Source organism: Onychostoma macrolepis, chromosome 09, assembly GCF_012432095.1.
Source record: "Onychostoma macrolepis isolate SWU-2019 chromosome 09, ASM1243209v1, whole genome shotgun sequence".
Classification (NCBI taxonomy): domain Eukaryota; kingdom Metazoa; phylum Chordata; class Actinopteri; order Cypriniformes; family Cyprinidae; genus Onychostoma; species Onychostoma macrolepis.
Genome location: NC_081163.1, coordinates 14,441,467 through 14,455,687, shown reverse-complemented (window position 1 = coordinate 14,455,687; position 14,221 = coordinate 14,441,467). Strand labels below are relative to the sequence as shown.

Below are 14,221 nucleotides of genomic sequence, written 5' to 3'. Positions count from 1 at the left end.
CAGTAAGACACAGTTAATTTTACAGTTCCTTGCTGGCAACCAAGCTGCCAGTTCTTTACTGTTTTTTAATAAACAGGAACCAACTGTAATTTTACCCAACAGTAAGATACTGTTAATTTTACAGTTCCTTGCTGGCAACCAAGCTGCCAGTTCTTTACTGTTTTTTAACAGGACAATTTTTAACAGTGTGTACACCTGTCACACTCTGAAATTTAATATTGGTTTGGGTAAGAGCTTATTAGAAAATAAATATAAATAACTTGAATTTTTATATTAAGTAGAGCATGATCTCATTGTGGATACATTTTTAATGTGTGATGAGAACTTTTTAAATATTTTTAAAAAATATGTGTGGTGATGGAAATGACAGGTGTGGTGGTGGAAATGACAATGAATTAACGTGAATGTAGAGAAACAGTATTTTTTTGAAAAAGTTTTAAACTCATCACACTCATTAAACTCAAATCACAAAGTCATTAAACATATCAATTGTACTTTGTAACCATAAATGTCAGAAATGACATTTCTGTAGTTTTTTTGTGAAAAAATGGAAGATAGCTTCACTGATTAGCTTTGAATTAATACTTAGCATTTCATGTATGCAAAATACTCTTATTTAAAATGTTTAGCTTTTTAAAAACACCCTTGAAGAAAACAGTAAGAAAACAGTGATTTTGATACCTATAAGTATGAAAAAATCATAATAGAAAGGTAGTAAAATGTTTTTAAGGTCGATTTATTATTGTTAGTTTGACAAAGAAAGAGGAATTTGTCCAACATTATATGTATTTTTAAAAATATGACCAAAGAACATAAAAGTGCCCATAGTCTAAGAATCACCCATATATAGGTTTATATATTTCTTTGATTTTTATGATTATATGTCCATCTACAGTGGGGGAAAAAATATTTGATCCCCTGTTGATTTTGTAAGTTTGCCCACTGACAAAGAAATGATCAGTCTATAATTTTAATAGTAGGTTTATTTGAACAGTGAGAGACAGAATAACAATAAAAAAATCCAGAAAAACGCATTTAAAAAAAGTTACAAATAGATTTGCATTTTAATGAGTGAAAATAAGTATTTGATGCCCTATCAATCAGCAAGATTTCTGGCTCCCAGGTGTCTTTTATACAGGTAACAAACTGAGATTAGGAGCATTCTCTTAAAGGGAGTGCTCCTAATCTCCGCTTGTTACCTATATAAAAGACACCTGTCCACAGAAGCAATCAATCAAACAGATTCCAAACTCTCCACCATGGCCAAGACCAAAGAGCTGTCCAAGGATGTCAGGGACAAGATTGTAGACCCACACAAGGCTGGAATGGGCTACAAGACCATCGCCAAGCAGCTTGGTGAGAAGGTGACAACGGTGCGATTATTTGCAAATGGAAGAAACACAAAATAACTGTCAATCTCCCTCGGTCTGGGGCTCCATGAAAGATCTCACCTCGTGGAGTTTCAGTGATCATGAGAATGGTGAGGAATCAGCCCAGAACTACATGGGAGGATCTTGTCAATGATCTCAAGGCAGCTGGGACCATAGTCACCAAGAAAACAATTGGTAACACACTATGCCGTGAAGGACTGAAATCCTGCAGCGCCCGCAAGGTCCCCCTGCTCAAGAAAGCACATGTACAGGCCCGTCTGAAGTTTGCCAATGAACATCTGAATGATTCAGAGGAGAACTGGGTGAAAGTGTTGTGGTCAGATGAGACCAAAATCGAGCTCTTTGGCATCAACTCAAATCGCCGTGTTTGGAGGAGGAGGAATGCTGCCTATGACCCCAAGAACACCATCCCCACCGTCAAACATGGAGGTGGAAACATTATGCTTTGGGGTTGTTTTTCTGCTAAGGGGACAGGACAACTGCACCGCATGAAAGTAGGGCTTGCACGATATTGGAAAAAACTCACATTGTGATATTTTGTATTTCTGCGATATATATTGCGATATGAAAAAAAAACACCAGAAAAAAATAATCAATGATTGGGGTGATTTTATAGGTGAGTAAATCAATATAGAAAAATAAACAAATTACAAACAGATAAATATAGAACAAAGATATAAATTAAATAAACAGTGATTTATATTTTTCCGGTAAGTCTAACAGTATTCAGGTAGCCTATACTGGTTGTATAATCAAATGTAAAATAACACTGCATAGTCTTCACTGTGTAAATTTAATCTAATAAATCTGTGTTAAAGCTACAAAAGTGATTTTTCTCTGTGTTTTGTTTGATCAACATTCATGACACAGAAAGGCTTAGGAACATTAAACTGCTGTGAACCAATATACTGTTACACATCCATTTTCTTTATCAATTGTTTACCTTCACCTAAGCCATAAGCAACTGTGTTTACAAGGATACTTGCAGAGACATGCATTTTGACATGGCAAATCCCCGAGAGTAAATCCCTCATTCTTTTTATGATGTACTGACACAAAGTTCAAAGAATTTGCAACGGTCGCTTTGTTGAGTCCAGTGTAGACAGCGTGGGGCGGCGCGGCGCAACAGCTGTCGCAAAAATGATCAATATAAATATACCGATCAGTAGCTATATTAAAAATCACACATCCTGCAATGTGACTAGCGCAGATGTGTGCATTGCGATATTGATGCTGAAACGATATATCATGCAGCCTTACATCAAAGGGACGATGGACGGGGCCATGTACCGTCAGGGCCAGGGCATTGAAAATGGGTCGTGGATGGGTATTCCAGCATGACAATGACCCAAAACACACGGCCAAGGCAACAAAGGAGTGGCTCAAGAAGAAGCACACTAAGGTCCTGGAGTGGCCTAGCCAGTCTCCAGACCTTAATCCCATAGAAAATCTGTGGCGGGAGCTGAAGGTTCAAGTTGCCAAACGTCAGCCTTGAAACCTTAATGACTTGGAGAGAATCTGCAAAGAGGTGTGGGACAAAGTCCCTCCTGAGATGTGTGCAAACCTGGTGGCCAACTACAAGAAACATCTGACCTCTGTGATTGCAAACAAGGGTTTTGCCACCAAGTATTAAGTCATGTTTTGCGAAGGGGTCAAATACTTATTTCACTCATTAAAATGCAAATCAATTTCTAACTTATTTGAAATGCATTTTTCTGGATTTATTAAAATTATAGACTGATCATTTCTTTGTCAGTGAGCAAACATACAAAATCAGCAGGGGATCAAATAATTTTGATTTTTCAGCACATTATTTCTATCCCACATATAGCGGAATGATAATAAACTTGAATTTTAACTTAAAGGGTTAGTTCACCCAAAAATGAAAATTCTGTCATTAATTACTCAACTACATGTTGTTCAAAACCCGTAAGAAATTTGTTTATCTTTAGAACACAAATTAAGATATTTTTGATGAAATTCGAGAGCTTTTTGACCCTTTGAAGATGAACAAAGGTCTTACGGGTTTGGAACAACACGAGGGTAAGTAATTAGTAACAGAATTTAAATTTTTGGGTGAACTATACCTTTAAACAACAAATGTGCTTCTCATCTCAAATTAAATCAGTAATATATCATATTTAACACTTGCTAATATTCATTGTGTTTTAGCAAAAGCTCATTGTGGTCTTGTGAAATTGCTGCACACACTGAAAAGAAATTTAAAATAATAAACAGGTTTCTAAGAATCGATTTTAAGAAGTCTTACCTCAGCCAGGTAGAACTCGTCATTGGTGAGTTTATGGTCCTCGCCCCTGTGGTAATTGCTAGCAGCTACAATCACGTCAACGGCCACCATACTGAGGATGAACATGTGGAAAACTGAAGATCGCATCAGTTGCTGCAGAAAGAAAAGATCAGACACAGTGCTGCCGTCAGTTTAGCGACATGCTAACAAAGTCCTTTTGAGGCACGTCAGTGCAGACAACTTTTTTTGCCAACTGTGCATATATATTTTAACTGTGCATACATTTCAGTCAACTGAAATGCACAACCTCTATTCCTAGAGCTGCCATACTGAGCAATTTATTTAATTATTTTTTTAAATGTATGTGGTACAGTACATCTCCTCTTGCTTTTAATGTCTCTAGATGTATATTCTCCCTTATGAACAAGTAGGCTGACTGCTTCCTCATACTGAGTGTAGCTGCTGGAAGAACATTATTTTCCACTTGATTCTCCACTCTTGTATAATGGAACCTTTTAATCACTGTAAGGACTCAGCCAACTAAATGGACCCTCACTGCCTGAGCCCTCAGCAGGCCAAATGAACCTATCTCAAGCCCATTACAGACCCAGGAACATGAGTCAGGAAAGACAACTTAATTTAAGCCCAGACTAAGCCACCTGTCTGCTGCCCATGAAATCTGTCTCCACTTGAGACTGTGGCAGGTATTTTTTCTTCTAAAAGTTAGCTGCAACATTGGATAAATTATAATGGAGATATTTGATTTGAAAAACAACATTAAACTCAAGCAGCATTATAAAGAAATGTTCCTGCCACATGACATTTGGAGCACTGTAATTTTATTTATTTTTTTACTTTTTATTTTAAGATATGTCTTATTAATTGCCATTAAAAGGCTCCAGAAGCCCATTTCTTCTCACTCCTGACTCTGCCAAGTTTCTTCCAGTGAGGGAAGGAAAAACACTAATAAGACATAATCTTTTGGGTCATGTGTCTGGAAGCCAGTATTCTAGATAAACAGCTGTCGCTGGAGCTGATATCATAGGTTTCTTAGTACAAAATACAACATATTAAAGCCATAAAGGTAGCAAAAAAGCAAGCAAACAGGAGTGGTATGAAAATAAATTACTGACAAAATGAGAATGTGTTTATTAATATTTATTTATACTATACAGGGCTCCAAACTGCGACTAAAACGGTCGCATTTGCGACCAAAAATATTAATTTGCAAGTGAAGTTTTTGCTGAGGTCGCCAATGGCGACTATGTTTTTTCCTGATTGTTTTGCGATCACATCTTTTATGTCCACATATTAAACTGAGACGATGCGCATCAAAGTTTAAATGGAAAAAAAGAGTTTCAAACAGTCCTCATCTCTGCCCAAATGCCTGCTAAACGCAGCTCAGTTGTGCAGCGCGAGAGATCAAAATGACGGAGACGTGCAAAGTGAAAGTGCAGAAAAGCAGTGTCTATTTCATGCACAACTTGAACAAACTTCAACAGGTAAAGCTGTCAGCTGTGTGGATATTGACAATATCGTTAACAATTCTCGTTTATAATCATTACTAATATGGCTTCTTGTTATCAAGATCTTTAGTCTATATGCTGAGTTCTGTAAATGCGTGAACTTCATATTAGCCTGTTTGCAGCACACTTGCCGTCCAGTAATCACAATAAGCTTTGTGCTTTGTTACTTTTTAATGAACAAAATATCAGCTTTAACATTCTGCCAAATTCATAACAAAATTTATAAAATAAATACAGTTTTGGCGCTCTTTAATGCGGCAGGCGCAATCGCTTTAGCGCCTCAGTTCAAGCGGCAAGTGAACCCATTATATCTTTCTCTATTATAGTATGAAATGAATGTGAATTAATATCAAAAGGTAGGCTGTTTTATAAGAGAGCCTACACTTATTGAAATGTCTCATGTAATCACTCATTCTGTGTCAAACTGTGGAAATCTTGTAAAGCTTGTAAACAATGCCATGTAACAATACCTAACCATCCATCCATCCATAAGCTCATCAGTCAGCTAGAAAAATAATTATAAAGAGGAGCATTTTGCTATATTTATTCGCTCTTGCATATTAATATTTTTACTTAACCTGTTGTCTACATGATAAAAAATGCAAAAACCGACTGGATGTGTGAGAGATTTGACAACATTTCTATAGGATGCATTGAGGAGGAGCCCAAGCTAACACTGTAAAAAGCGATCAGTTGACTTTTCTTTAAAAAATTGAGGAAACCCAGGGCTCGCAAAATTGCGGGGCTATTGCGTTTTTCCAGCTGGGCTACCAAAATGTATCCCTGCCCTGCCCAACGGGCTAACTTAAATACTGTGGGTCCTTAAAAACCTCTCAATTTACTTGTATAAAATTTACGGCCATAAAAAGTTTTAAATATGTTAAATGGTATAAGAAAAGTCTTAATTATAATTTCAAGAGGTCTTACAGTTGGGGATGGAAAGACAAGAACCGCGATACAGCTGGATTAAACTTCAAAAGGCAATGATGTCATTGAATAAATATGAGTTTGGTGTAGGGAATATTAACAAGTCCCGCCCATTTGGAGCTGGCTCCAACCTCTGTTTATACCTATCTCGAAGAAGCCGCTATATTTGCTCCTAAAGCACCAACTTAATGCATAATTAAAGAAATACATTAAGTGAACTTGACAATTCTGAGTTACACTGACAAATAACAGTTTGAAAATGTGTTGTTCACTTTTTATTTTAAGTTAACCAACTTAAATTTATTAAATTGCAATTACTTAAAAGTTCTTATGGTCCATGATATTGGTACAGATTCTGTGTAATAAACAATTCTTTGTGACTGTATATTTCAAGTTGGAAAAGACGTTTAGTTCCCACTTTAAGTGAACCTAGTTCCCAGGTCATCTACAAGATGGATTAAAATGCTGATAAAGTCAAGAAAATAGTAGACAAACACGACTGTGTGATTGAAATGTCAAAATGTTAAAAAAAAAAACTAATAAATACAACGCGTTTATTCTGTGGCACCTAAAAAAATAATTTGGCGCCTAAGTTTTTTCTTATAGGAGCCAATGGCTCCTCACTCGATTTTTTTGTCTGGAGCCCTGCTATACCAGCCAAGCATGATTTTATTAGAAACAATTTTGCTATTATTAATAACAGTACATTTCTATTATTGTCATCACAGTTATATTTTCCTATATCATCCTATCACTAAAAGTGAATGAAAGTATAAAAGCAAATGAAATTTTGTATTAAAAAGGAAAGGAAAGGATGTGTCTGTGGCCAAGTATGGTGACCCATACTCTGAGTGAGTAGCTGAGTAAACACACGTACTGTGAGTACACACCTGGAGCAGTGGGCAGCCATTTATGCTACAGCACCCAGGGAGCAGTTGGGGGTTCGGTACCTTGCTCAAGGATCTCACCTCAGTCGTGGTATTTAGGGTGGAGAGAGCACTGGACATTCACCCACCTACAATCCCTGCCGGACCTGAGACTCGAACCCACAACCTTTGGGTTGTAAGTCCAACTCTCTGACCATTAGGCCACAACTGTCCCTTAAGGTAAGTGAAATATGCATTGAGCTCAATGCATAATAATATTTATTATATATTAATTAATATTAATTTAAAGCAAGTGACATTTGTATTATCAGATGGGCCCATACCTGTTTTATACCCATGGTTCTTTCTATGGTTTAAATTGAAAAACTGTCACAAAAAAATCAATTACTCCATGCAGAAAATTAGTGCAAGTTCAAGCTTTTTTGTAATGATGGTTGTTTATAAGCCAACTTAAATAAATAGTATTATTATTTTTATTATTACTATTATTATTGTGGAATTCCAGGTAAAACACAATAAATGGAGATCCACCAACCAGAGAAGTAATTGTTGCCATGGAAACAGGAATCTGGGGAACGGAGCTCAACAGTGATCACCCACTCCCATAAAGCATTGCGCATGATGTAATGAAGTTTATAGTCTCATTACACTTTGAAAGAACTTATATATTTGCATACATTTAAATAGTCTGCAAAAACTTCAAATATATGGTACTTCTGACCCTTTTACATAATTTGCAATGCTTCAAAATAATGTGAATATTGGCAGACAGGGGACAGGATGCAGTGTTTGGGAAACCTGTTTGGAAGCAATATTTCTATTTTAACAATTCTGCTTGGTGCCCCAAGTGGCACAAAACGTACACACTCTACCTTTAAATCCAATTCACCAGCACAGAGGAAATACCTAACATGACCAATAACAGAGGGCCAATATCTAGTTCATTGCAGTGTCTTGGCACAGTGGATGGCACGGTCTAACTTGTATAAGCGCTCACAGCTTGGGTGCATTTATGTGTTATAAAACAATGAGAAGACACACCAAAGAGATGCAGATAAAATGCAACATGTACACTCAACTGTCCAAATACATGAACACAGCTTGTGGGTGGGTGGAAAATCTCAAACGAGCTGGAGAGAGAGGAAATGAAAAAAAAAAGAGAAAAAAAAAAAAACAGAGGAAGAGGAGAGAGAAAACGAGAACAGAGGAAGGACCTTTTGGAAGACCAACAGAAAGAATCCCACATCTTTTGGAACAGCCAAAACAGTCAATAACAATTATATAAAAGCGATTAAACTCCTCTTTAATAGAGAGAGAGAAGGAGGTAAACCAGTCTACAACAGCATCAAGCTCTTGCTTTTGCTTAATTTGTCTGTACTGATATATCTATCTAATAAAAGTCAAATTGAATATTATTTTATTACTTTACATACAGCTAAAGCATTTAGGGGAGGCCCTGCCTTCCTTACAAACCACTTTTTTAACATTAATCACTTAGTCAAATTGCTGAAAGCTAAAGACAGCAAGAAGCAAGTAAATAGAAAATGGTTTATTAAGTAGAGAGGTGAAAGACAGAGAGATTTTATGACAGGGTTCGTAGGCAGAGACATAAAAAGAGTCATTCTCCCTCAGGGTTTGACAGCCAGACTGGGCCACATGTGGAACAATGCGGCCCCACACCACATACAACCTTCAAAATAAAGCTTGCCTTTGGAAAGACAATGGCAAAAAGGGCATACAAGAAGAGATTATCTGAGAACAGATTTTCTCTTCTTCTTTGTGTCCAGAGGCTGTCCATCTGCCTAGAGAGATATATCGACTGCGGTTCCTTAGACTTGTGTATGTTGTAAATAGAAGGAAACGGTTTTTGTAATTGGCAATTAAACCATCCCTAACCCTGCTAGGGCTCTGTTTGGATTGCAGTAAAGTAATCTAAAAAAGTAAATGACTTGAACACTAGTAAGTCCCCACATGGCATAGTTTTCTCAACAACTAGTCAAGTTGAAGCCCAACAAGTAAGTCCACAAAAGAAGATATGCTCTCTAGTTGTCAAAATTTTTTAATTAAATATTTACTCATAAAAATCCCCTCTGTATTACTTCACTTTCAGTCTTTGCAGTCTTCTTTGACTGTGAGGGGTCAGTAAGATGTTTTAAATGTTTTTGAACCATGTCTCTATATGCTCACCAAGGCTGCATTTATTTGATCACAAATACAGTTAACAGTAATATTGTGAAATATTATTAAAAAAAAATTTCTGCAGTATTATAAAATGTAATTTATTCCTGTAATGGCAAAGCTGAATTTTCACAGTCATCAGTGTCACATGATCCTTCAGAAATCATTCTAATATGCTGATTTGGTGTACAAGAAACTTTTTTTTAAATCAATATCAATGTTGAAAATTGTTTTGCTGCTTAACCTTCTTGTGGAAACTGTGATATATATATATATTTTTTTTCCTCAGGTTATTTGAATAGAAAGTTCAAAATAATGCCTTTTATTTGAAATAAAAGTATTTTGTATCTATGCAAAAAGTACTAATTTATTATTATTATTATTATTAAGTTCTCAGCCCAAATGGTAGTGTATATATTACTATTAATGCATAAAGGACTTGTAGAGCTCCAGGAAATGCAGCTATTGTCTTACAGTATATCTCGAGGGAGAGAGATGAGAGAAGGACAGTGGCAGTCTGGTCTGTCTGCTGCTCTGGTCTGGGATCACAGCTCAGAATTCAGCGAGCAGCCTCTATGACTAATACGGGACATGACAAAGCAGTTTGACATTTTCAGCTTCTCGATGTTGGTTTTCCCTAGGGTGTTTCGGCTGAAGGGGGACTAACAGGTGAGTCCATTTTCTCAGGGCCCTTGACTTCACCCAAAAAATGTTCCTGCTTTCTGAAAGGCATGTTTTATTGCAGGGTTTGAGAGCTTGCTTGTGCAATTCATCCATCGTCTACTTCAAGAATCGTCTGTGATGTGACGCCTATTTCTCTTGTATGGAGAACATAAAAACAGCACTGTCAATGCACTCAAGGTGTGGTGGCCTACTTCTTCTGATGTTGCTGGTGCCACATGAATACCTAGCAAAGCTGTCGCAATCAATTAAATAGCAACCTTTGTGAGGGCGGGATGCACCTCTCTCTCTATTTCATTGCATTTGATGCAGCCCAATTTGTATGCTCCAAATCTTCCTCCAAAAAGACATTCAGAGCATCTTGTTACTGCTCCTCCTCGTATGTTTGAAACTTCAGGCTTTACACCTGTCAGCTGACACACAATTAGTGTTCTTTACAGTAAGGTGCCTGTCATGCTTCATCAGTTCTGTGCCAGAATCAAAGTCAGCAACAACTCAAAGAGAAGAACATTTCATTATCATTCAGTGCACGTCAGTGACATTTGACCAAACATTTACTCATTCTTAAAGGAATAGCTCCCCCAAAACTGTTATCTTTTACTCACCTAAATTCATATGATTTTTTGTTTTTTCCGTGGAACACATAAGAAAATTTGAAATATGTGCTGATTGCTCTTTGACATGCCATTAAATGGAGACTGATGCTTTCAAGCTTAAAAAGAATGCTAAAGCATAAATGCATTAGAATTGAAATTTTAGTTATTCACTGAAAACTTGACATCCGCCCTAGCCTTAACTGTTCAGGAGAAAGGTAGCAAACAAATTTACGATGAATTTATGAGCAAATCGTGTTTATTTGATTGTTTGGTTGTTTTATCTTTACAAAGAATTGGTTAATTCAGTTCACAAAACCAGTCTGAATGACTGTTCACAAACTGTACTGACTGTTTCTCACACAAAGCTACTGTACAGTATCACTTAGAAAATGGGACACAATTTGTATGGATCAATTATTGATACTTTTATGGTGGTTTTATGTCCTTTTTAAAGCTTGAAAGCTTTAGTCCCTATTTCATTTCACGGAGTGTTTATTTACACTTAGTTTAAATAGCATCTATCGCTAAGAAAATATGCTATTAGCACTTAGTGTAAATAGCCTCTATTGCTAAGAAAATATGCTATTAGCACTTAGTGTAAATAGCCTCTATCGCTAAGAAAATATGCTATTAGCACTTAGTGTAAATAGCCTCTATCGCTATTTACACTTTGTGCAAATAGCTGCTGCCTTAATTTCATTGCTTGGAAAATAACTTGTACACAAAAATAGCACACAAGGCATTTTCACCAATTATATGCTGTTCCCTTTCAGTCGGTCACTCCGAGTCACGTCGGATGACCGACGAATTGGGATCTCGCCAGAGAGACCAATCCACTTCGAGTGTAACTAAACGAGCCAATGGACATTGGCATGCGATCATTGCATCCAGCTGCCGCTGATCACAGCGTGAGTATAAGAGGCAGCGGGTGCACCGCGATAATTCATCCTTTCGCCGAGCCGAGCGGCGGTGAATCACTGCTGCTCTCCTATCCTGCGAGTGAGAAGAGCGAGCGAGTGCGGGCGTTACAGCGCAGCAGCGGTGGTCGCGGTCTCACGGGAGAAGAGGTCGATTCCCGTGAAGACAGTCACACTCGGAGTGTGTGGTGGCCAGCTCCCCTGCGTGCTTCAGCACTTAATAAAGAGCAAATTTCTCTAAAAGAGCAACACGGGTGATCACGTCTTTTTAAAGATGTCTTATCACCTGTGCGTTTCTGGGTGTGGTCGTTTCCTGGCACCTCAGGAAGGTCACGATTGCTGCCTCACGTGTCTGGGCATTCAGCACGCTGAGGAAGCTTTCGTGGATGGTTCATGTTCTTCTTGTGGGGACATGACCATCTCGGAGTTGCATAATAGACTCCGCTATGTCAAACATGGCGGAGTCCCTCTGCCTCTGCCGCGATCCAGCGTTCGTTCCCGGGGCGGCGCTGTATCCGGTGGACTCAGAGGTGATCTGAGGGTGACAGTGAGGGCTTCCCCAAGAGGAGTTCCTCACCCCTCAGGCGCTCCGCAGCCGGTGGGGTTGCCGTTGGAGCGGGCTGGGACCTCTGCAGAGCTGGGTATACCGCCTGTTTCCTTCGGTGCTCCCCCTGACGACCAGATGTCGGTCGCTGCATTGGAGAGCGAGTCGCCCTCTGGGGATGACGACTCGGCTGCGTTGCCCCCTTCGGGTGTGGTAGCGTTGTCCGAGCCAGACCCAGAGATGACGGCTATGCTTTCCGGGCCGCCGAGAATGTCGGGCTCGTGTGGAATCCTCCACGCGTCCCGATCGCCGAGGCTGGACGAGTGGTTTCTCGGTGGGGGTCGCGCTGGTTCTCAGCGCCCCCTCGGTGCCATTCTTTCCGGAAGTGCATGAGGAGCTTACAAGATCGTGGAAGGCACCTTTTACTGCCCGAAACAAATCTTGTGGCTCCTCCGCTCTCACCACCCTCGATGGTGGGGCCGCTTTGGGGTATGCGGGCATCCCCTCAGTGGAGCGGTCTGTGGCCATGCAACTATGTCCAACAGCCGCTACCACTCTGCGGGGTGACCCGTGTCTCCCTCGCGGGCCTGTAAGTATTCGTCAGGTCTAACTGGCAGTGCTTATAGAGCCTGTGGGAGGCGGCTTCTGCCCTTCACGCCATGGCGTTACTGCAGGTCCACCAGGCCAAAGCCCTGAAAGACCTGCACGAGGGTGGTCACGACCTGGCGGTTCTACATGAGCTGCGTGCTGCGACGGACCTCGCGCTTGGCGGCGAAGGTGACCGCACAGTCTCTGGGTCGTGCGATGTCCACGCTAGTGGTCCAGGAGCGCCATCTCTGGCTGTGTCTTGCTGACATGAAGGAGCAGGAGAAGGTACAGTTCCTGAATGCTCCCGTGTCGCAGAACCGGCCTTTCGGCGACGCTGTCGAGAGCTTTGCCCAGCAGTTCTCGGCAGCCCAGAAGCAGACTGAGGCGATCAAACACATCATGCGCCGGAGGAAACCTGCTGCTTCCACTCCGGCTGCAGCCCCTCAGCCTGCTCGTCGCCGTGGGCGCCCCCCTGCGGCTGCCACCAGGCAGCGTCGTGGAGCCGGTCGCAGGCAGGACGCCCAGCCCGTCCAGGCCCCGCCAAACCTGGCGGCAAGCGCAGTGCAAGAGGCCCTGAGGCAGGCGACCCGGAGATGGCGGAGACTGCTTGTCGGAGATGGTGACCGCACCACTCCCTCCCGGAGGAGGGCCGGGCAGAGAATCTTTTGTTTCGTTTTGTTTTGTTCCGCCCAAAACATCAGTAAAGAGCAGTTTTCTCAATCTCTGGGTCTCAAGAGGAGGAGAGTGGTGAACCGTGCATCACGGAACACTTCCTTCTCCTCTCGCCAGCAGGCAGCAGTGGGTTGCCCAAGAGCACCCCTCCTGCCCATTTGTGGAACCAGGTAAGGCGGTAGCACTCGAGTCCCGCTTCAAGTCGTCACACGCCAGGCTGTCACAAGCCTCAAGCCGGGTTCCTGTGTTTCCTCCCTCACGAGGAGGAATCAGGTGAGTGTTACACTGCACAACCAGACCCCGCCCCTGCCATCACAGGCCAAGCCGTCACAGGCTCGGGCCGGGTCCCTGTGTTCCACCTCGCTGCCCCACCGCTGGGTATGTCGGTGGCCTCGTTGGTTCCGCTGGCACGGTCTCTCGGAGCCTGGATAGCGCTCCCCAGTCCGTCTCGGTGGCTCCTGCGGACCATCAGACTCGGCTGGCATCCGGTTCACTTCAGTCAAGGCCGTCGATGCCCCTGTCTTGCGTGCGGAAATTGCAGTCCTGCTGGCGAAGGACGCGATAGAGCCGGTCCCTTCAGCCGATATGAGGTCGGGGTTTTACAGCCCTTACTTCATTGTGCCCAAGAAAAGCGGTGGGTTACGACCGATCTTGGATCTGCGAGTTTTGAACCGTGCACTTCACAAGATGCCGTTCAAGATGTTGACGCAGAAACGCATCTTTGGGTGCGTCCGTCCCCTAGATTGGTTCGATCGACCTGAAGGACGCGTACTTTCATGTCTCGATTCTCCCGCGACACAGGCCATTCCTGCGATTTGCGTTCGAGGGTCGGGCATATCAGTACAAGGTCCTGCCCTTCGGGCTGTCCCTTTCGCCTCGCGTCTTCACCAAGGTCGCAGAGGCGGCCCTTATTCCCCTGAGAGAACGGGGTGTGCGTATCCTCAACTACCTCGACGACTGGCTCATACTTGCACAGTCTCGAGAGCAGTTGTGCGCACACAGGGACCTGGTGCTCAGGCACCTCAGCCAGTTGGGTCTTCGGTCAACTGGGAAAAGAGCAAACTTC

The 14,221-nt window shown here is 41.5% G+C and overlaps 1 protein-coding gene across 4 annotated transcripts in view; it reads right to left on the bottom strand.

The window, feature by feature from the left end:
- Positions 1–14,221, bottom strand: part of nalcn (sodium leak channel, non-selective) — a 112,147-nt gene that overhangs the window by 67,233 nt on the left and 30,693 nt on the right. For all 4 annotated transcript variants that reach the window (XM_058786187.1, XM_058786188.1, XM_058786190.1 and 1 more), the window contains one exon: positions 3,661–3,792. In XM_058786187.1, coding sequence (XP_058642170.1) covers positions 3,661–3,792 — 132 coding nt within the window. The remainder of the gene's footprint in view (positions 1–3,660; positions 3,793–14,221) is intronic.